The sequence below is a fragment of the Myotis myotis genome, unplaced genomic scaffold (genome assembly GCF_014108235.1).
Source record: "Myotis myotis isolate mMyoMyo1 unplaced genomic scaffold, mMyoMyo1.p scaffold_m19_p_2, whole genome shotgun sequence".
NCBI classification, from domain to species: domain Eukaryota; kingdom Metazoa; phylum Chordata; class Mammalia; order Chiroptera; family Vespertilionidae; genus Myotis; species Myotis myotis.
In genome coordinates, this window is record NW_023416324.1 from 63,420,846 (window position 1) to 63,446,137 (window position 25,292).

Genomic DNA, 25,292 nt, shown 5'->3' on the forward strand with positions numbered 1-25,292 from the left:
TCTACAAACCTCTACGGCATTCAGAACTGAGGTTATAAGGAAGAGATGTGGGGAACAATTTCTCTGAGGCTTGAATATTATTATCAATAGTGGCCAGCCTCAAAGATGAATCCCTCCATGATTCTCACTTCCTGGTGTTAATGCCCTTGTGTAGTACCCTACCATTTAAAAAATGGCTGTTCTATGTGACCAGCTTAATACAGAAGTGATCATGTGCAGCTTCTAAGGCTAGTTCACTTTGCCCAAAGACCCCTTACTCTGGTCATGAAGACACTCAAGTTGGCATGTGGAGAGTTCCCCAAGAGGAGGAAGTGAGGCCTCCCACCAACTAGTGCCAAAATGGCCAGCCAGTAAGTGAACCACCTTCAAAGTGGATCCCCTAGCCCCTGTCAAGCCTTCAGATGACTATAGTCCTGCCCCAAATCTCAACTATAACCTCATGGGAAAACCTAAACTAGACCCACCCAAATAAGCCACTCCCAAATTCTTGACCCACAGAAACTCTGAGAAATAATATATATTTATTGCTGTTTTAAACCACTAACAGGTATTCTGTTACACAGAAATAGATAATTAACACATAGTAACACAAGTGGATGTCTAGGGTTACTTTGCCAATGATAAGTGCCGGATCCTGAGGAACAAGGACACTCTTACCAATAAATACATTTATTTGTTCATGATGTTCAGGGCCTTCAAAGGTGCAGATCCCAGATCAAATTTTTCTCGTTGTCTGGGTCTAACAATGGTACTATTACCAAAAATGATAGTTTTCAAACACTAAAAACAAAAGAAGTACTCCAGACTTCATATGCCTGGAAATATGTGTGTTAATATTTTAGAACACACATAGATACTATACTCAGTAGTATAAGTAAATATCTTGAAACAGTGGGAAAGTTATTGCTTAGGGAGTCTAGTAAAAGGATTATTTTCCAACTTCTACATAGAAATCAGAAAAAATACTGCATATAAAATATTTAGAGAAATATGAGGACCAAGATAGTCATAAAATACTAATGCCCAGATTTGTAAAATTTAAAAACATAAAAGCAATGCAAACTTTTTTTGTTGTTAAATACCACAGTTAACTATGACTATATTTTGCTCTTTCTAAAGAACGAAGATTTAGAAACAACATGTTTGATCTAAAATAGAGATAGATAAAAATAATCATAAAAGGCATAGACACTAAATAGGCATTACCAATAAAAACAGAAATTCAACTTTTTTCCAAGACTAAGCCATGAAAAGAGATGATCACACTAACTTATCTAGGATTAGAAACACTAAAAACAAACAAACAAACAAAAACACACAAAAAACCCCTAGAAGTTAATTCTACATGTTCTACATATGACTACATATTACCGAGAAATTGTGGTGTTTTAAAACCCTTTAAGAAACACAATTACTGTAGGAAAAGGCTCCAGTGTGGAGTACTCTGCTATGATCCAGTTTCTGCCCCCTTCTTTTCCTCACAGTAGGACAATTTGATCTGCACTTCAAGGGCCAACCATGTCCTGATAGTTGGGACTAATTTTAAACTTATGTAGGAATGTAAGGAATTCTAGTCCAATTCTCAGACACTTAGCATCAAGTCAGGCTTATTGCTAACCTAGCTATGATTTGGACCTCAGTTCTGAGAGTCAAGTCCCCTCCTTATTCTTAAGGTTTGGTTGCAACCTTGTACTCCAGTTCTAGGAATTGGAGTCTCACTTATTCCTGTGTGCAAGAACCAGGTTTGGTATACAGTATCATGTCCTATCCCTCAATCACAAGGGCCCTCACCTTATTCTTGCCATTTTTCCACACAGAGAATTCAGTCCCTAAACCCACGCCAAATCTCACTGCCATATTTGTACTCACACCCTCACATTCCTGGTTTTGATAACCTACAAGATTCTCCACGTTTTCTCTTAATGTATCTGCCCTGAAAATCACTGCCTGGCTGAATTTCCACTTGTTGGCAGAGCTATGAAAACTAGCTCTGCCTAGCCTTCCCCCAAATTACCAACTGTACACCATTGAGTATTCCTCTTCTCAATGCCTGTCCCAAACTTGAAAGTAGGTTTAATTCAATGTCTTGGGTTCTTGTTAGGCTACAGTTAGCCAAATATCGTTACTATGAACTATACCCAGTAAAACAGAATCTAGAAAATACATTTTTCCTGAAAGAGGCAGAATCATTTAAAAATTAATGAGTTTTCCTAATGCTCTAGCACCAGTAGTGCTTTATGACAGAATTAAATGCAACCTTTTCCTAGGCAAAAGAAAACACCGTTTCCAAAGTTTCCATAAAATGTATGTATATGCAATACTACTGCACAGTACAAATTTAAGATGCTCTTGAGCTAAAGATAGAAACTAACCGCAGATGTCTAACAGAAGGATTTTATATCCTGAAATCCTAACACTGGAGTCAGAAGCCAAAATACAGTTTCCTTTAAACAGAGTCTTGTAGCGGAAGGATGTGTAGGAAAAGAAGAGGAGGCACTCCTTTCTGGAATTAGAACGCAGTTGAGCGTTGCAATGCCTCCACTCTTGTAAGGCTGTGATATTTTGATTTTCATAGGAAGAAAACGGAGTACACTTTTTCTCTTTTTCAAACTTTAAATGTAATATGATTTTTAAAAATAATCGATTCCTATCAGGTCTGAAAAACTCCTGATTTTTCTGTTACAAAATATTTATTTTAACTTTTTTATTGTTGACACTATTACAGATGTCCCCATTTTCCTCCCTTTTACCCACCTATACCCAGGCCCCTGCAAACCTCTCTCTATATATTTAAATATATTTTTATTGATTTTAGAGAGGAAGGGAGAGAGAGAGACAGAAACATCAATGATGAGAATCATTGATCAGCTGCCTCCTGCTGGGGATTGAACCCCAAACTTGGGCATGTGCCCTTGACCAGAACTGAACCCGGGACCCTTCAGTCCGCAGGCTGACGCTCTATCCATTGAGCCAATCCAGCCATGACTAAAACCTCTATATTTTGACAACAGTTTGAGAGTTGTTTAGAGTAAAACTCCCAATCTCCAATTTCATGTTTATCTTCCATCCAGGCAAGTTAGTTCTGGCATGTATTTTAGGTCTATGGAACCATACAAATATGCATAGCCAATTTAGTATGAGAGAGTACTGAGTCAATCAATCTGGGAGCCCTAAAATGCTCTCTTTCAAAGCAACTGTAGAAATATCCTGATTGTGGCACTACAGGATGAAGTTTAAAAACTTTGCATTGGAAACAGAGCTACTTGGAATTATGTAATATATATAAAACCTGAAGTGAACAAATACATACAAATCCTCCTTCTGTTCTTTCCCTGTTTTTTAAAAATAGCATTCTTCTTTTTTATTATAAGTCAGTGGATGGTTTTATGCTTTTAAGGAAACTGACTCATATCAGATATGTTCCAAGAAGCTTCTCAAATAAAGACAATAAAGCATGTAAAATAGAATAGTAGTAATATGGTCTTTAAAAGGTTCTGACCAGCCCTGGCCAGTGTGGCTGTTTGTTGGCGCATTGTCCTGTACACAGAAAGGTCATGGGTTCGGCTCTCGGTCAGGGCACATACCCAGGTTTCAGGTTCAATCCCCAGGCGGGGGAGTACAAGTGGCAACCGATGGATGTTTCACTCTCCCTCTTCCTTCGGCTCTTCCTAAACTCAATTTAAAAACAAAAAACAAAAAACAAAAAAACAAAAGGCATGTCCTCAGGTGAAGATTAAAAAAAAGAGGCCTGGCCAATACGGATTGTCTACTACCATATTTCGATAGATCTCTGGAGAAAGGATTTGAGTTCTTTTCACAGACAGTGAAAAGAATGAATTAGCAGTGTCTTGGGCTTCCTCATCTTCAAAGGCTGGTTCTACTGAATGCATCTAGAACCCTATGGCTGTCCTCTAGTATTAACTGACCATAAAGATTTTGATCCAGTGTAGGGCATGTAGGAGGAGAGGAGAGGAAGAGATAAGAACTACATCTTATATCCAAAAGCATGAGTACACATTATTGACTAATATATAACTGATTACATGAGGTTTTAAACATAATTATAGTGATTAGTAAGTACTTTATACTAAGATCTTGAAATCATAAATAGCTTATAATACAAGCAAGAAAAAATTCTCAAATACCAATAATCTAAGACCAAGGAACAAATGAATTTGCTAATATAATTATTTTTATAAACTCTTTCATCCCAAAATAAACCAAATTCCTAACAAAGCCAGTTTTCCTACTCTTCCTGTTGAAAACAAAAACAGATTTTGTTACAAATATCAACTCAATTCCTAAACACTGAATAAGCACAATGTTTTATTTTGGGGGGAAAAAAGAGTTTTCTGGGAAGTAAAATTTAATGTGAAACAACTTTTAACACAAACATTAAATTTAAAAATACCAGTGTGAGGCTAAATAATAAATAACTCTTAAATAACCAAAATAATATGTTATTTATAATGTATCCATTTTCAATAGCATTCATATAATATTTCTACTGTCTAAGAGAAGATATCTCTTACTTGTGAACCTATAATTTTATTTTTAAAAATACAGACATCACTAGGAAGTTGGCTCACAACTACTTAATTCCATGCTTAATGTTTACTCAGGAAAATAAGTGACCATTTGGCCAGCTATATGAGTATATGATTTATAGCAACATCTTTCAAAACTGAAGCTTAGCAATATTACTAACTCTTGAACAACTATAAACAGGATTTTCACCACTCCTCTATAATTATGTTATATTTAACACTAGAGGCCTGGTGCATGAAAATTCATTCACTGTTGGGGGGGTGGTCCCTCAGCCCAGCTTGCTCCCAGTCTAGGAGCCCTCAGGGGCAGGAGGCAACCCGGCGATCAGGGGAAGGTGACGCCCCCATAACACCTCTGCTGCTGCCACTGCTGGCAGCACAAGCCTCAGCCACCCCTGGTTACCTGAGCCTCGGGTGGCCCTAGGCAGCTGGGCAACCACCATCTAAGGCTTACCTGCGCTGCGGGCCCACCCTGGGTGGCTGGGCAGCTGACATTTGAGGCTTGTCCGTGGCTGGGGGTCTGAGGGCAGGTCCAGCTGCACCATGTGCCTGCCACCCCTGGCAGGGCTGAAAGGACTGGGGGACTCCGGAGGGGCTGATGGGACTGGGCACCACCATCTTGTGGCTATGGGCACTGCCATCTTTGTGATGGTGTGGTGGTCAATTTGCATATTCCATCTTTATTAGATAGGATAATATCAATATGTATACATTTAAATACTTTGTAAATTATTAATATCAAACATAGATCTTTAGTACACAAGTTAGAAACCAACTCAGCATTCCAAGAAAGCTCACCTTGATTACATTTAGAAAGACCTGAACGTGGACTTTGAAGTTTTCTATGCCTATTATCTTCACTATATTGACTGTCAGGTGTTTCATAGTACACACAATACAGAAAGAGAAGTAACCTATTTTATCAGTTTCTGGCTTTAATTTCAGAAACTTTAAAAATCTAAGTGTAAAATGGTACATAAAACTTAAAAAGTTGTCTATAAAGAGCTACGGTTATTCTACAAATTATGTAACAATAATTACTTAAAACTGAATCATAATATTCTATGTTCATAAGACTGATACTTCTACCTACCTAAAATTTGAGGAAACAAGCTCATTTGAAATACAAAAAGACTAATTCTGTTAAAGGGGAGTAATAATGAAAATAAAACACATCTTTTCATAATATTCATACTGATGATAGTAAATTAAATAATGTGGGATCCACAGAGCAGTAACTGCCTAATGAAGCATCAGCCCACAGTTATAAATAGTTCTGAAATAGCAGAAAACTGAAGGTAACAGTATGACATTTGTATAGCCTAAAGTGTCTTAGATACAGGTACTTTCAGATTTCAACCTTTCTAGGTTACTGCAATATTCTTTCAGATACATGGATTTCTGTCAGCATTTTTATGGAGGCCTGGAATCCTTTAGTTCTGTTTTTTTATTTAAATGTCTACTTTACCAATAACAACAAATAGCATACATGATTTAATAGATTACCAAGAGAAAATGGCTGTATTTAAATTCCACACAACTAACATTTTCCACATCATAGAGAGTGGACATATCGAAAGATATTTTCTTTTTACTGTTACTTAAACAGCAATGAGACCATTCTTCTCATGGGATTTTAATCACCTAAACTGACAAATACAGGTGTCTCATGATGCATACTACCCTATGCTAATATGTTTGCCCTTACATAATATCAAAGCTATCTGAAGATGATTTCACTTAAAATGAACAGAACATAAGGGAGCCTTACACATAGGATAATATTCTGGAAGAGTCTGTAAATTCAGCCTTGGCATAATTTCCTTGAAGCTATAACTGTATCTTATTCTAAGCACAGCAATTTCCTCATAAACACGGCCAAATCATTTTGTGGCAAAGAAAAGAAAAAGTATATATACTATACATGATATATTACAGCATCAGACAAATTTTCTATTATAAACACTATTTAGGAAAAAATAAGATACATGTGTAGTTCAAATATAATTTTTCTAAGGATCTACATCTATGACAAAAGCATACATTTTTAAATTAGTAAAATTTTACAGATTTTGTAATATAAAGAAGAGTATAATCAAAGAACCTAGTACTGGTTTTCCAGTTTTTCTTGAATTACCCTTTTGGAATAGATAGCATGTGTTGGATAATTTTATAATTTCCCCTGGTGTAAGAAACCCAGACGTTATCTATAAATTTCCATAAATAATTTTATAGTTCATTGTGGAGTAGCAAACTAGATATTGCCTATATATTGCCAAGATAAATTTAATATTTATATATGACCAGCCACATTAGTAAAGTTGGGAGCTACTGAACTGACATATCAGAGGAGCTCTGAGAAAGTATTTTTTCACCAATCCCTAAAATTCTACCATTGCAGATTATTTATTTTGTCTTAAAATATGTTTAAAATATAATTACTAATAGGTAAGGTAACATTTTAAACACTGGAACTAATTTATATTGTGGCATAAATAACTTAATTTGTTCTTCTCCTGACAGCATACTTTGATAAGAGAAGAATGGGAAAAATTTAAGTGCAGAATGAAGAATACAAGAATAATGAAGATAAACTTAACCTACTGTCAATTTTGAGACAGCCTACATTTGTATATTTAATTTAAATATTTAACACATAATAAATGGAGAAGTATTTGTTTGTGTTTGAGGGCTAAAACATAAAGAAATTACATTTTAACATTTTGAAGTAAGGTAGAGTGTAATTAAATTAGATGTCATACAAAATATTTAGCACAGGGCTTGAGAATAATCAGTGGTGATGATGGAAATGGTAACAGTTCAGTTGTTGCTACAAGATTAGTCTTAAAAAATTGAATGTAAGTGCAAGAAAAAAATGTTTGGCTTATTTTTTATACTTTGACAGTTTGGTAAGTTCAATCTTAATACATTAAAGTCTTTAAAGTGAAACTTTAAAATAATTTTTATCATATTTTGTCTAAAAGACAGGAAAAAATAAATAATGCTCTTCTAAGCAATGAGTAGAAGACAGTCAGCAGAAATATCTAAGAAGTAAGAAAAAGGGTCCTGGATTTGTATTCAGAGGAGCTGGGCTCAATTCTTGATTTTACCAATTTTAACTATGTGATTCTGAGCAAGTCTTTTAAGATCTACCTTTAAGAACTATTGCAAAGGTTAAAGGATAAAATGCTTTAAAATAATATAAATATTCTGGTGAGATATGTAATCCTTTAGCATTATTATCAAGATTTTATTTATATATACCAAATATTAGAAAAGGTATCATGAAAAGCAATTTTCTTCCTTATAGACTAGAGAACAGTGTAGCACAGAATGTCCCACCCTAGTCAATATCTTTGAATAACAGCACACGTAAAAAGCAGGTGGTGGATTAGCTGTACTGACTCAGCCAGGATAACCTGAAGATGCTCCCCTGAACCACACACAGCTTTCTCATTGGTTAAATAGGGTATTGGATGATGTCAAAATGTCCACCTATCTCTCAGAAGTATTACATTATCTATAAAAATTCACTTTCATTGATTTTTTTTAACCTGAAAAATATAACAAGCTGTAACAAAGTAGTTTCTCAGCTAACATCTGAAGCAGGCCTGTAAAAAAAACCCTCTAAACCATGAGGGTGAATAGTATTATCATCAGTGTTTTATATTGTTCATGTATTTTCTGTGACATTTTAGTCCCTTGTTATGGGGGAAAAGGTACATTAAATGGGTTAGAAGTGTTAATTTTTAAATTACTTTTAATCTAAATTTTCCTTCACATTCTCAGGTAGGACTTGTTAGATTGTGGCAAAAATTAAATTCTGTTGAATTACATGGATTGTGGATGAGAATAACCACATTCATATTTTAATAGGTGAGAAACATACACATAATTAGATTATATTGTTCTAACTGAACCTCAGGAAACAAGAATTGAACTACCTGTCTTCCCTTAAGACCCTTCTTTCCACGAATCCCAGGAACACCCTAGAATATAAAAAAATATATAAAAAATAAATATTTGTTGAATAAATGACTGAGCTAGACACTTCTTTTCAAACATTAATGAAATATGCCAAAGAGAGAAATAAAGTGTTCTTTAAATTAGTGAAATATTCAGAAATGCTTCAATATATTAATGTAACTGAAGCAGACCCTTTTCTTCATCTTCAGGAATCCATCCCATTTGTACTTCTAAATGGAATCCCGACATTTCTCTGATGATAGTTATTTGTCCACAGGTAGGCACACAACCAAACTTGACACAACCAGACAACAGGGTGGTCTTATTTTCCATACCCAAGGGCCAATTACCTTCCCTCTGTCCCCATGTCTCACTGGCTGGACATAAACAAGGGCACATTTAGCACATACACTGTCAATCTAGCAATCACATGGGAGATAAGCCTTAGGATAAAGCCAACATTAGGCAAGGCAAAGCAGGGAGAAGGATGATGACCTCATTGAAAGGCAAAGCAGGGAGAAGGATGATGACCTCATTGGGCTCAAAATCATACTGTGCCTGGATCCAACCTAACCTGTGGATTTCTGGTCATGTAAGAAACAGCAGGGCATAGTTCTTAAGCACTGAGGCTTTGGAGCCAGAATATCTATGTTCAAATCCTGGCTCTGATCTTAGTATATTCTCTGTGTCCCTCATTTTCTTCATCTATAGTAAGAATAATAACAGTCCCTATCTCACTGGGTATTATGAATTAATTAATAAGCAGTATTTGTACAGGGCCTTGCATATGTACTAGTATAAACATTCAATAAATAATTTGTAATTATCTTTATTATCATTATTAAAAATGTCCTCTTTTTTAAAGCCAGGTTGAGTTGGGCTTTTCTTTAACTTGCATTCCAAAGCACCCTGATATAATCACTTTGAGACTTATAACAACTTACTAGAGGCCCAGTGCATGAAATTCGTGCAAGGGGGGTGTGTGTCCCTCAGCCTAGCCTGTACCCTCTCCAATCTGCGACCCCTCTCACAATCCATGACTGCTGGCCCCCAACTGCTCGCCTGCCTGCCTGCCTGATTGCCCCTAACTGCCCCCACCGCCAGCCTGATCACCCCCTAACTACACCCCTGCCAGCCTAATCAACGCCTAACTTCTCCCCTGCTAGCCCAATTGCCCCTAACTTCCCTCCCCTGCCCACCTGGTCACCCCTATCTGTCCTCCCCTGCAGGGCTGGTCCCCCGCAACTGCCCTCCCCTGCAGGCCATCTTGTCGCAGCCATCTTGTGTGTTGGAGTGATGGTCAATTTGCATATTACTCTTTTATTAGATAGGCTAAGCCTTAGAAACTAAGAACCATGTAACTTGGGATTAATAGTATCCTATCTAATAAAGAGGTAACATGCAAATTGACCATCATTCCAACACTAGATGGCTGCCCCCATGTGGACACAAGATGGCCTGCAGGGGAGGGCAGTTGTGGGCAATCAGGCTAGCAGAGGAAGGTGGTTGGGAGGGACCAGGCCTGAAAGGGAGGGCAGTTGAGGGAAACCAGGCCAGCAGGGGAGGGCAGTTAGGGGTGACTGGGCTGGCATGGGAAGGCAGTTAGGGGCAAACAGGCTGGCAAGGGAGGGAAGTTAGGGGTGACCGGGCTGGCAGGGGAGGGCATTTGGGGGTGACCAGCCCTGCAGGGGAAGACAATTAGGGGCAACCAGGCTGGCAGGAGAGAGCAGTTAGGGGTGACCAGCCTGAGAGGGCAGGGCAGGGCAGTTAGGGTCAATTGAGCCATCAGGGGAGCAGTTAGGCATTGATCAGGCTGGCAGGGGAGTGGTTAGGGGGTGATCAGGCTGCCATGTAGAAGTGGTTAGGGGCAATCAGGCAGGCAGGCAGGTGAGCAGTTGGGAGCCAGCAGTCCTGGATATTGAGAGGAATGTCCAACTGCCTGTTTATTTTGTTCATTTGGCAGATCGGGCCTAAACGGGCAGTCAGACATCCTGCGAGAGGTCCCAGATTGGCGAGGGTACAGGCTGGGCTGGGACACACACACTCCTGTGCATGAATTTGTGCACCAGGCCTCTAGTATATAGATAAGGCTGAAGATATCATTGGTTAAAGTAATCCATCTATTTTCAACTCAACAGTGTCTGAGAAATACTTACCTAATGTCTCCTTCGAAAAAGAGTTTATAGGTGAGCATTATGATTAATTTCATTGGTACTTTATGCATCTTTATAGACTACCACCAACCTTATTTTTTTAAATCAGATATTTTCTAAAATTTTAGTAGCTTCACTAAATCTCAGGATAGTGCAGAGAGAATTATATAAGCATTTTTTATAAATAAATATATTTTTTCATAAATAAATATTATATATATATTAAATTCAAGAAGACTTTTTCTTTCCATTTATTTTCAGGAGTGATTAGCACTACATTATTTTTTTCTGCTTTTCTCTACTTAAATGTTTTATAACATAATAATGACACCTCACTAGTTACATCATTTATGGTTTTAATCAGAATTTTAAGTAGCCAAATGATATTAGGACATGGTACCATGATAGGCACAATATCACAAAATGATCTTATATTTATGATTTGCAAGGGTCTTAATATTTTTATACAGACTTGTCAGAATTAGTGCATATGATTGCAGGCAGTGTGCCTATTGAGGGTCAGTGTCAACACTAGGATCCTTAAATCTAAGATGGTAACATTTTGCAATGACTTATAACTTTGGCTTATTTACTACATCAATTACTAGAAATAAGTTCATGCCCAAAGGTCAAGAAAGAATTGTATGATGAGCAGCAGAGTAATTAACCATGTGAGCTGCATATACCTCTTTGGGTAAATGAGAAGCAGCTCAGGTGTTTGCATGATGGATTGGAAACACCATCTACATGACTGCTGTATCACAAGGCAGGGAAGTAGCCTAGTTGGGATCACGCTGAAGACATTTTTTACAAGTGAAACAAATGACCTGTATGTTTTCCAAGGGTAAATCTTCACCTCGTCTCACCAAAGAAGAATGAACATTTTGATCGCCTTTACAGCACGTTTTAATTCTGAATATTTCTTCTCTGGAAGGGCATTCACAAGTAATAACAAAAAAATGCAATTTAATTCACTCAGTTGAAAAACTATAAATTTGAAAACTCATCTAGCAAAGAATGTTCTGGTTTACTTTCACTTGTTTCCGGAAAGGACAATTTTGGCTTCAATAGCATTCTTATAATAATAGAGTTAAATGCTAAATTTTGAATATGACTTTCTTTGCTTTCAAACCTTATGTTATGCTGATATTATTTAATTTTACTTTTTCAATTAATATTAACAATGTAAATGAAGGTATGCAAATAGAAATCAATAAACTACTATGGCACCTAAAACTAGATAAGATGAAGTTGGAATGCCAGGCCTTTGTACATATCTGATTACTTTTTAAAAGTATAATATTATTTTGCAATATGTACCTACATTTATGGATAGCTATCTTTCATTATTAAACTAAACAAAAAACGTATCTTCTGAATTATTTGCTGCCTATTGCATTATAAAATACAAGACCTGCTAAGAGTTTATATTTGAATTAAAGAGTAATGAATTACAAAATAAAATTTTCATAATTAGATATTTAATATTTCAATTTGTGTTTTTTTTTAACTGAATTAAAAATAGCTAGCCATATATATTTGTATCATTTACTTTCTCAAAACAAAATTTGGTAACATTTAAGAGAATTTAATTATATTTCTGGCAGGTGATTTATTTTAAAGCTGGCTTGCTTCACTTAGTAAGATGATGTGCCTGACACAGGAGTTCATGACCCCATTGTGTATTACCATATGTGTATCACTCAGTAGGATGGCCTGCCTGACAGAGCAGTCTCTGACCCTGCTGTACATCACCACATGCACATCACTCTAAAAGTAATGTAAAACGTACTCACTCTCTCTCCTTCAGGCCCCAGCTGTCCTGCTTCCCCAGGAGAACCAATGAAACCCTTAAAGTAAAAAAACAATCTATATTATTTCATTTAGACATTCGCCTTATAATTCCAAATAGAGATCCTGAATTTCTTCACAGCAATGTGAAATTATACAGCTTAACACTATGAATGTTTCCCTTACCTTATTGCTTTTCTTCCAGAAGTTATAGATCAATCTTTTCATTAAAGAAAAAAAGTAGGGAACATAACTTAAGACATGGTAGCTAATAAAAATCAAGAAGACCAAATCCACTAGCCAGTGTGGGTGAGTGGTTGAGCTTTGACCTATGAACCAGGAGGTTATGGGTTTGATTCCCGTTAGGGCACATGCTCAGGTTTTGGGCTCAGGCTGTGGGAATCGATCCCCAGCAGGGGGTATGCAAGAGGCAGCTGATCGATGATTCTCTCTCATCACTGATGTTTCTCTCTCTCGCTCCCTCTCCCTTTCTCTCTGAAATCAATAAAAATATATTTTAAAAAACACACAACACGACAAAATCCTTTTCTTCATTGAATTTTATAGAGGGCAGAAAATACATGTCTATATTCAATTCAAATTTAAGCAAGATGAAGGTATGAAAAGACTATAACAAGTACAAGAAAAGAAGCACAGGGGAGGAAGAGATTCATTGTAAAGTGGCAGGAGGTCAGGGCACTCAAAAAAGGTTTCAAAGGAGACTGGCACTGGAGATAGGCCCACAGAGTAGGTAAAATCTTGATAAGCAGAGGCTGGAGAAAGAACACTCCAACCAGAATAATTATAGTGAGCAAGGATATAATAGAGAGAGATCAGAAAGTGTTTTTAAATGATAACTGACAGAATTTCATGTGCAAGATGCTTTGAATAAGGGCCAAGACCCATCGTGCCCTCAGGACGATTCCAATGGTCTGAGGAAGAAGGAGGACATATTAATAATTATGCAAGGTACTTTAGCCTAACATACTTTAGTCCTATCTCACCTGTGGCAAATAACTTGTTTCACCAATTTAATAGATGAAATGTATAGTAGTTAAGAGACCATATTAAGGAGAACCTTACATTTTAGGCTAAGAATTTTAGACTATATTTTAGACTGGGAGCAACTGACTTTGGGGAATTATGGTAATCCCCTGATTTCAAGTTGTTTTTTCAAAATATTAATCTGTTGACAAGATACAGAATACTTTTAAGACAGGAAACACTGACGGTAGGAAAATCTGTTAGAAGGCTCTTTCAACAGTCAAATTTGAAGGACTATCAGTCTGGTTCACTGATTCACAAAACATTATTTTAGTGCCCATTGTGTGTGAGGAACAAGGGTTATAAAGGTGAATAAGAGAATCAGTGCCCTCAAGAAGTTCAGAGTTTACTAGGAACAAGGGTCAAACAAATAAATAATTGTAATATCATTTGAGAATTATTTTGTGAGTATGTGATACGTGATATGATAACTGTAATATGCAATGGGAACTTTGGAGGCAGAATGACCAACTTGGTCTAGAGCAGCGGTTCTCAACCTGTGGGTTGCGACCCCTTTGGCTGTTGAATGATCCTTTCACAGGGGTCGCCTGAGACAATCCTGCATGTCAGATATTTACATTACGATTCATAACCATAGCAACATTACAGTTATGAAGTAGCGACGAAAATAATTTTATGGTTGGGTCACAACATGAGGAATTGTATTTAAACGGACAGAAGGTTGAGAACCACTGGTCTAGAGGAAAGATTCAGCTTTACAGAGAAGGAAACATTTGGGCTGAGTCTTTAAGACATTCCAGATAGCACTAGTAATGTACCATCAATCATTCAATCAATCAATAGGAATGAAATGATATTGCATTTTCATCAAACTGCAAATAGTTCTATGAGGTTGGCAGGCAAGAGGTGGAGTTAAAAAGAGTAATGATGAAAGTTTGGAATTTACTGTGGGCCATTTAAAAAAATAGGCATAGTCTTTATATAATCAAATTTTCAGCTTACAAAATTCACTAGGATTATAGTGTATCAACAGGTCTTTGTATATGTCTCTATAGACAACAAACAAGAAAGGTGAGTTTGGTAGAAAGGATGAGTTTTGTTAGTCAGTTGAGTCTGTGGTGATGAGAGGCATTCAAATCGAGTTATCTTGGCAGGGAATTGAAATGTGAAACTCATAGAAAGCTCATAGAGAGATATATTATTTGAAAGCCAGGTGGGTCAGAAGCCTTAAGGATAGACTAGAGCTCTGAGAAGAAAACAAGCAAAAAATAATCACTGAACCGGAGAGAAACACTGAAATGGAGATGGGAGAAGAAGAATGATTTTATAAATACAGAGAAAAGCCAAGGTATAAAAAAAAATGAAGGAGAGATACAAGGGGCCATTTTCACTAAATTCTAAATAAAGGCTACTTATTTGAATCAGAGAATGAGTGACTTTTCAGAGTAAATTCTTCCATAATAATATATATTAAGAAAGGATTCAGGTTTTTTATTCACAAAAGTCAAAAGGCGGAAGAAACACCAATGTTCAACAGATGACTAGATAAACAAAAGGTGGCATAGTCATACAATGAAATATTATTCAGCCTTAAAAAGGAAATTCTGACATACGCTACAACGTGAATTAACCTTGAAGACAATCATGCTAAATGAAATAAACACAAAAGGACAGATAATGTATGATTACATGTAAATGAAGTACATCGAGTAGTCAAATGCATAGACAGAGTAGAATGGTTGCCAGGGTCTTGGTGAGAGAGAAAATGAGGAGTTATTGTTTAATGGGTTTGGAGTTTCAGTTTGGGAGGATGAAAAAGTTCTGGAGATGGATGGTGGTGATGGCTGCACAACAATTTAAATGGACTTAATGCCTCCTGCTATGAACTGAATGTTTGTGTCCCCTCAATGTTCACATGTTGAAGCCTAATCCCCAATATCATGGTATTTGAAGGTGGGGACTTGGAAGGTAATTAGGCCATAAAGGATAGAGCCTCATGAATGGTATTAGTACCCTTATAAGAAAATATTTGAGAGATGATTAGTCTCTTGGCCATGTGAGCAGAAAGTGAGAAGGTGGCTGTCTACAAGATATGAAGTGGGCCCTTACCAGACGCCAGCACCTTGATCTTAAGCTTCCCAGACTGCAAAACTCTGAGATATAAGTATTTATTGTTTAAGCCATCTAGTCTGGTATTTTTATTATAGCAGCATGAGCTAAGACACCACTAAACTGTACATTTAAAGTTGATTAATATAGCAAATTTGATGTTATACAAGGGTGGTGAAAGTAGGTTTACAGTTGTGAGTACACAAAACAAAGTTTATTAATTAGTATATGATTTTCCATATGAATATATGTAAACCTACTATTGCTCACCCCTGCATATTCTGTTACACTTTTTAAAAGTAAATGTTTCTGTCCTAACCGGTTTGGCTCAGTGGATAGAGCGTCAGTCTGCGGACTCAAGGGTACCAGGTTCGAGTCCGGTCAAGGGCATGTACCTTAGTTGCGGGCACATCCCCAGTAGGGAGTATGCAGGAGGAAGCAGATTGATGTTTCTCTCTCATAGATGTTTCTAACTCTCTGTCCCTCTCCCTTCCTCTCTGTAAAAAAAATCAATAAAATATATATATTTTTTTAAAAAGTAAATTTCTCTGGAATCATTCCAGTAGCCTGGAGGGATTTATCCTGAATGTGAAAAGCTACTTAGCTGTTGCCATAGTAAGAGTAACACTCCCATTTGACAAGGAAAAACACCTTTAAAATTCCCTATGCTCTACAGATTACATGAACTAGCAAAAAATAAAATAAAAGAGAAAGAATTCATTTCTTGCTACTTAACTTTAACAAGTGAAACACCCTTATAAGAAATTTGTTTCCTTGAAAGCAAAGCATCTAGATTCTAGAGGATGAGGAAGGTTTCTTTTAAAATGAAGCATCTGAAATTATTTCTAATTGTAAACATTTAGGATTATGATGACAAGCTGCATGTATGTTCAGAATCATTAGCTACAGATGGTTTCAAGTTTAAAAACAACTAACTTTTGTCTTAATATATACAGCTGGAGTTTTGCTTATAAATAAAAGAAAGAGACACCCTAACTGGTGTACACATATTGGCGAGCTAATCATTGAGAACTCGGAAGCTGAAAAGTCAGCCCTCTACTCGAATAGCCCGTTTAGGGTACAAGCACAATATTTTACATTAAAGACTTTAAAGGGAACAGTGCTGTGAATAACTACATAGTAATTTCATAAAAGTTTCTTGATAAATGTTATGCTGATTCTAACAGAATTGTAAAATGTCAGGAACACCCACCAAAGATATCATACAGGTATTTGTAGTCATTCTCAAAACACCACTACTAAGCTAGAGTTTAGTATGTAATGAAACAAATAACAAAAAAATAACAACAACACATAAGTTTTTGCTTTGGAGGATGAACGTTGTATATCCAGTTGGAGGCAATTTTGGTCACCAGCAGGGTAACTAAGACATCAGGAGTGGCCCTACACATGTCTCCTTTCATGAGGCAGCCAGCACACTATACTCAAAGAAAGGCCAAATGAGGGTTACAAATAATGGTCTGCTTTAAACACTTACATTTAAAAAGAAATCATCTTAACAACAATTAATGTAATCAAATAACAGTACCAGTCCAAAGATCATTTATCATGACTTATAAAAATATTAATTTAAAGTGGATTACATGTGGCATAATCCAGTAATAGGACACAAATTAAATAAAAAACATTCCCTTTAACTTCTCGGTGTGTTTTTGTTATTTCAGTCTTTTTAGCTATATTTGGTCTTAATGTCAAAAATCTACATTTGAAGGCGAGGGAGGGTGGGTGGGTAGGAAGTGATCAACCAAAGAACTTGTATGCATATATGCATAGATATATGCATAACCTATGGACACAGACAATGGGGCAGGGGTAGGCTGGAAGCAGGCAGAGGGAGAAAAAATGGGACGTATGTAATACTTTCAACAATAAAGATCTTTTAAAATCTACATTTGAGACCATTTGTGAATGTGAGACCTACACAAATGACTCTCCTGATTCCTCCCACTCTCCCAAAAGAACATTTTAAAAATTAAATCAATCAGAAAATATTATATTTGTATTCTTTTTTAAAAAAAATCCTTTTATGAAGCTGGCCATCCAAACCTAAAAGTACAACTTAAAAATGGTTACAATGCAGACAATAATTCTAAATACTAAAGGGGTGGGGGAGGAGCAACAACAAAAGGATGTATAATGCAATACAAAAATTACATGAAGAAGAACTTAAAAGAGTTACAGGAATCACTGAAGCAAGATGAGAAAATGCAGTTAGAGAAAAGCACATAGTGCCAAATAACATGTCTTGGAGTTATTAGCTCATGCACAGAAGAAACTCCCAAGTTCAATAATTCTATATAATAAAGAGCTAATAATATGCAAATGGTCATCATGCCCTCACACCCTCAAACCATCATGCCATAACGGCTCAGACATTCAACACTAGGGAGAGAGGAATGGGGATCAGCCAGACACAAATGAGCTCGCGAGAGAGGAATGGGAACCAGCCAGGCTGCAGCCCAGGAGAGGGACAAGCTGCCTGCCCCACGATCCCAGGTGCCAGCAGCTGCACCTGCATCTGCGGCCCAGGAGAGGAACAAGCCGCCCGCCCTATGGTCTCAGGCACCAGTGGCTGTGCCTGCACCTCTGGCCTGGGAGAGGGACAAGCTGCCCACCCCGTGGTCCCAGGTGCCTGCGGCTGTGGCCCAGGCAAAGCCACCTGCCCACGGTGCCCTGTGGCTGTGGCCGGCCCAGGTGAAGTTGGCTTGGGTTCTGGGTGGCAGCCAGAGGGAGGGAAGACTGGGTCCCGGGTGCCTGTGACTGGCTGGAGGAGAGAATCCTGGGTCCAGGATGTGGGGCAAGGCAGAGGCGGTTAGGGGTGATCAGGCCAGCAGGGAAGCAGTTAGGGGCAATCAGGCCAGTAGGGGAGCAATTAGGGGCAATTAGGCAGGCAGGCAGAGGTGGTTAGGGGTGATCAGGCAGGCAGGCAGGAGAGCGGTTAGGAGCCAGCGGTCCGGGATTGCGAAAGGCAGTCGGACATCCCCTGAGGGGTCCCAGGTTGGAGAGGGTGCAGGCTGGGCTGAGAGACCCTGTCCCATGCATGAATTTCATGCACTGGGCCTCTAGTAATATAATAATCTGCTTAGAAAATGCATGCTATGAGCTAGGTAATGTGCTTTAAGAATATTAAGCTCAGGTAGTTTTTGTAAATACCTGAAAGGTAAGTTTCATTATCAGCATTTAAAGATTTTTAAAAAATGAAACTGAAGGGGTGAATGATATCTAAAGTCACAAATCCAGGGAATGAGAAGTTAAGGGGAAAAGACAAACAAAGAAAGCAGACCTAACTCCAAAGCCCATGTTCTTAAACTCTAATCTCTTCTTGTTTCCTGAATTCAAGTCAACATGTGCCTTTAGTATAGCTTCCAATAAAAATGCATGACTTTTCCCCAATATATTTTCACTTAATGCAAAGGTAGAGATAGCGCAGGATATGCAGAAAGAGTAGCTAAGGTGAGAAGATTTTGGTTCTAGTTCTGGCCAGCTATGACTTTGCCAAATCACATAAATTCTTTAGCTTACTATTTTTTAAATTATAAAATGGAGATAATATACCTGTTCTCCTACTTTATATGATTGATAGCAAAATAAAAGAAGAAAATACATATGAAAGTATTTGAAAATGTTTAAGAATTTTAAAAGTTCAAATACTTCATGCATTTATTTCAAAAAAGTATTTTAAATAATATAAGCAACCAATATAGATTGTGGAAAACAACTGACTATAAAATGGAGAATTTCTAAAATAAAATTTTAGTATACTTTTACTAATATTTCCTAGAATCAACTTGGTATTAATTTATAGTATATTACATAACATATGACAGTAATTCTTTTTACTCCCTTAATGATTGAAAGTGGCTAATAACTCCTTTAATGGTTAGGAAGAGCAGTGATATGTTCTTGATATGATAAGTTTATTTCCTTCTTTGCAGATATTTCTCTACTCCAGATAGTTTTATGTCATATTATCTCAGCCTTAAACTAATATGAATTTCTTTGCCTCTTCATTTTTCATGATTTCTTAGCTCTGTATATGCTTACATATAAATAATAATGCAACTGTTTATAGAGCATATTCTAACACACCAGGTATTTTTTTAGGAGCTATCAAAATAATGTAAATGAGGTAAGAGTTATCAACAAATGATATAAAACCTACTACTACAAGACTACTTTCTGTGTCCTTAACAGAAAAAAAAAAAATCTATTGAACAAGTATAATTCTTTTCAGGCTAAACTTGCATTACATTCAAAGTTCTTTAAAAGTGGGTGAAAATGATAAGTATTTTATATATTTCATTCTACTATTATGCATGCGTACTTAACAAAAAGATGAAAATAGTAACTTACTCGTACACCTTTAGGACCTAGATTACCTTCTGGGCCAGCTAGACCCTAGTGTGAATAAAAGACATCATCATCAGACTGCAGTACTTTTTAGAGTTGTTTATAAACTGATTAATAAGAAGGACATATAAAGAGGTGTCATTTTCACAATTATAAAACTCTGTATGCTTAATGCAGACTATATATGTTCAAGAAATTTTATAATTTCAGAACCAAAGAGGCACTGTATATAATCTATATAAAAATATATTTCAGGTATCTAAATAAAGTAAATTAACACATCAGATACAAAAATAAATATTTTTTCATTAAATTATTCTCATTGGAAAACTGTGTTCTTTTAAAACACTTGTAATTAACTTATCTAAAATATATTCCTATAATTTAAAAAAATAAATAAATAGTTAACTTCAATGTCCATATATTTGAGTATTTACAGTTTATTTTATATTTTTCATATAACATAAATCATCACTTGGTGGTAAGACTCTAATATGCAATACCTTCCATGTACTTTTAAAGACCGAAAAAATGAAATTTTGCTAATAGATTATTTTTGGCAGTTTTATTTCTCTCATTCTTGATACTCAAAAAAGCTATTATAAATGTATAATTAATGAATGAATAATTAAATTTAAGAGTCAGTAATCAATTCATAAAAACCTAGGAAAGAAAATGTGTTCCACTATTAGTCTACATGAAGTAACAAAGTAAGAAATTAGAGGGAAATAAATATAAAATTATTAGACTGCATTTTAAAACAGTATACAGAGATTAAATTTAGTTCAGATAAAAGTATTTGGTAGTGGCATATATAGCACTGCTAACATTATCCCAAGCTTTTATAACTGTGTTATTTAAAAATGATGTTTATTATACAGAAGAGTCTTAACTCTTACTATTACTTCATTTTCATCAGTGGCAGTATTGTAAAATCAGCAGCTGGGCTATTTTAAGATCTTATTAGACCCTTGAGCATTTTAATTTTGAAAGTATATCACATCAAACAGCTTTAAAACCCCACTCCCATTTTAACAATACTTTCTGTAGTTAAATTTTTGATGGATTTTTACAGTTTTGATTTTGAAATTATTTTGCTCTGAGTAATTCATTTTTTAAAAAATAAACCAATTATCATTTGAACATTAATTCTCAAAATCAGAACACACAATATGTTAATAAAGACAAACAAGAAAGGAGAAGTATAGTTACCTCACCTGCCTGCCAGGGTAACCAGGTGAACCAATATTTCCAGTGAATCCCGGAATTCCCTGAAATGAAAATAACGTACAACAAAGTCAAAAGAAGCCCAAGGGAACAAATGTGATACGTTCATAATACCCAAATTTGGAAAGAAATTTTTCCTTATAAAAATGCTGATTGAAATCACCTGTTTGAAATAAAAATGAGCCCAAATTGCTAAATAAAAAAACTGTTAGATTAGGGACCGAAATGAGACATTGCACATTAATAATAATAATAAGTGAAGGATGGAAAAATCCAGTACTACATAAATAAAGAAGACATTTATTATAGAGAAAGAGTTGGTACATTTCTTAATAACCACTATCCTTTTTAATTGAATTCCTTCTTGTCTCAGTCATAGGCAATAAAATCTAAGACATCTCTCGTAGCAATATTTTTGGGTTCACATATAACCCAGATATATCTCCTTGGGCAAGAGAAACAAAGGAAAAAGTAAACAAATGGGACTATATCTAACTAAAAAGCTTTTGCACAGCAAAAAACCATCAACAAAATGAAAAGGGAACTCATCTTAACTGTCTGAGCATAAGCCCCACAAGACTAAATAAGTGTGAATTTCAACACCAACCTTTTCAACTTTCCTAATGTCAACATATTCTTGTTTTTACTCTCTTTCACTTATACATCATTCATTCATTCATTCATTCATTCATTCATTCATTCATCAATTTACTCAGAGTTTATGGCTACCAAATAATTCTTGAAACAAGGAAATGCCAGAAGAATGCGTGTTGAGTTGCCTTTACCTCATATGACAGCAAGAGTAAAATTCAGATTCCTTATTTATCATGTAAAATTCATTTCTTTCTTGCTGTTTGCAAAAGAGATAATGAAAGACACTAGCCCTTTGCCCATTTGCCCTGAAATAGAAGTTACCTCTATTTTAAGTATAGGAACACTATAAAATTCCGGAAGCTCAAAAATTCGAGAAAAAGAAAAGACCAAAGAAAACACAAAGAATAGAAAATCACAGTTGAAAGGTTTTCTCTCCCATTCTATTAGACATGTAGGCTTCCAATATATCTTTCTTTCAATTTCTCTAAGAATCCATTTCTCAATTTTATTCTGTCTCATTTTACTCCCTCCTCTCTCCCTTCCTTCCCTTGCTCCAACAATTACGATTTACCAAGCACCTTTTTATGTGCAATCACCATGCCAAGTACTTTAGAAATACTATTTCCACTCTACAATGAAAAAACTAGCATACAGGGAATCTGTGAAACTTACCCAAGATGCCACAGTAAGTAGCAGAACCTGAATGTGAACCCAATACAAGTTTTGGTATGGGTATAAACCCACACACATAAATACATGCATATATACATATAGATTATGTATATATACGACATTTGTGCACTGGAGGGGGCGGGTCCCTCAGCCCAGCCTGTGCCCTGTGGCAGTCTGGGACCCCTCACTTCTTACAGCCTGCCTGCAGTGGAGGCGGGAAAGGCTCCCACCACCGCTGCTGTACTCACCATCTGTGAGTTCGGCTTCTGGTTGAGTGGCACTCTCCTTGTGGGAGCGCACTGACCACCAAGGGGTAGCTCCTGTGTTGAGCGTCTGCCCCCTGGTGGTCAGTGCACATCATAGCAACCGGCCATTCCACTATTCGATCAATTTGCTTGTTAGGGTTTTATTATATAGGATATGTATATACATATATATATATACTCATGACAACGGACAATTTAACAGAATATGAACAAACAGTGGTCTTCTGACAATTATAGGATAAAATTCTTGTCTACAAGTGAAAAGATTATATCTTATGTATTTTAGAAACCATATTTATGTACTAGATATTAATATTACATATAATATTACATATTACATATATGTAATATTACTTATTAATATTACATATAATACATGGTATTTTATTTCTATAATAACATTTATTGAGTACCTATCATATGCCAGGAACTATATATTTCAAGTAATATATATATATATATACATATATATATATATTTACCTAATCTGCTCAAACCCTATAAGGATAAATATTATTATCTCTAATTTACAGATGAAAAAAATAAGACATAAAGTGTTTCTCACCAATGGGAAGTCATTCAGCTAGTAAGTAAAAAGTTAGGATTTAAATCAGTAAATATAATTCCAAAGACCACCATTCAAGGGTGTCTTTCTAGTATAGGTTTGAAGTGCAAATAACTTCCAATAGTACTAAAAGGAAAGCCCTTTAATTAAGAGATTTGTTCCAGTCTATTTACAACTGCTTGTTTATGCCCCATATAAAACTTTCTATTTAGGTATGCCAATAGAAATGAGTGAAACAAATTAAAAATGCTGTTTTTATTCTGTAGGTCACTATCTGACTAATGCCAACTTCCCACCATCTCTTTCCTTCCTTTCCGAGCCTAATCAGGTTAACTGACCCCCTGCTATAAGACGTAAGTGAAATCTGATTTTGAATGGATTTTCATAGAATGTGTTAAAGCTACATGCAGAGAGTTAACACATTCCAGCTGTACAGAGAAAAAAAAAAAAAAAAGAACTCCACTCAATGGCTAAGTTCCTCTGTACGGGAATAGCAGCAAATAAAGTAAACAAGTAAGCCTTCAACTTGGTCTTACATGGCACAAATACATGCTAAGTCAACTGTACCCTAAAATCACTGCGGCAACCACAGGAGCTCAAAAGAAACTCAAAACGAACACTACAACTCAATTCACTTTGCACTTTAAAAATGTTGTTTTTAATGGCTTACTTAAATCTTTAGATTGAATGGAGGAATTTAGGCACAAAATAATATCTCATAGCCTCAGAGGGGTAATTAGGAATAAGAAGCCTGCCCCAATCCCACTTCTTGCTCTGAGCATTAAGGCACATGCTCTGAGTCGGTCAGGCTCCATGGATCCTCCCTGCATCTTAGTGCATCCCTAGGTCACAGGATTATTGTGTGGATAAAACAGAATAAAGTGTAGGAATATGTTTAAAAGTGGAGGTAACTGCCATAATTCTTAGTGATGCTGAGCATTACATTAGTTAACATATGGAAATATTCAATAAATCACTATACCACTACAAATTGTAGTGGACAGGTAGTACCGTTTGGCCACTAATAAAAACTCAATAAATGACAGCTCTTATTACTAGAGCATGCACAGATTATATAAATACTTTTCCAAATGTTTGCTGACCAATTTATAGATATTTATAAATTTTTCATAAATGAATATCTCCCAGCAAATTAGTTATGCTCTTCTTAATGACTGCAGCATATTCACAGTTAAAATGAACTGCAACATGATTTTAGTTGTTCCTCACAATTATCAAATTTTGCCTTTTTTTCTGGAAATAATTAGAATAGAAAGTAAGAACTGACTCCAAATACATTTTCCAGCCTTTACAAGTGATTTTAGACTCTTTTTAAAAGCATGACACTCGCAGAACAATAATATGCACACTAACAGAACTAGGTTATAAAGAAGCTATGAGAGAACTGGCCAGTACTGACACAAGTTCAATTTTTTCATTTTCTTGTGAAGTATTAGGTTTTCTTCATTGAGATCCACACATTTCTGCCAAAGCAGTATTCTGGGGATTTTTTCCCCTCCATATTTCCTCCCACCCTTGTGATTTTTACCCATAAAAATTAAAATGATTTTCAGTAATTGTTTAATCTTTTGGAAACTGAAAATGCATGTGTTATGTTTTGCTTGCCATGTCTAGTAACTAGTAATCTTGGAAAATTGTGCCTCAGGGACTGAATATTGTGTACTGTCCCACTTAACACATATGAAATAGAACAGGGGTCCTCAAACTTTTTAAACAGGGGGCCAGTTCACTGTCCCTCAGACTGTTAGAGGGCCAGACTATAGTTTAAAAAAAAAACTATGAACAAATTCCTATGCACACTGCACATATCTTATTTTGAAGTAAAAAAACAAAATGGGAACAAATACAATATTTGTATTTGCATGTGGCCCGCGGGCCGTAGTTTGAGGACCCCTGAAATAGAAAGTTGCCTTTATATCTTCATTTATATCTTTTTCGCAAGTGACAGTCCCCATAACATTTCTTTCTTGAGGTCCCTTTAGGGCAGCGGTTCTCAACCTGTGGG

The 25,292-nt window shown here is 36.1% G+C and overlaps 1 protein-coding gene across 1 annotated transcript in view; it reads right to left on the minus strand.

Annotated features, from left to right (window-relative positions):
• The window catches only part of COL24A1 (collagen type XXIV alpha 1 chain), a 304,137-nt gene that overhangs the window by 241,002 nt on the left and 37,843 nt on the right, over window positions 1-25,292 (minus strand). The window contains exons 8-11 of the mRNA XM_036348461.1: window positions 21,160-21,213; window positions 19,946-19,990; window positions 12,463-12,516; window positions 8,492-8,536 (exon numbers count right to left, since the gene is read on the minus strand). Coding sequence (XP_036204354.1) covers window positions 8,492-8,536; window positions 12,463-12,516; window positions 19,946-19,990; window positions 21,160-21,213 — 198 coding nt within the window. The remainder of the gene's footprint in view (window positions 1-8,491; window positions 8,537-12,462; window positions 12,517-19,945; window positions 19,991-21,159; window positions 21,214-25,292) is intronic.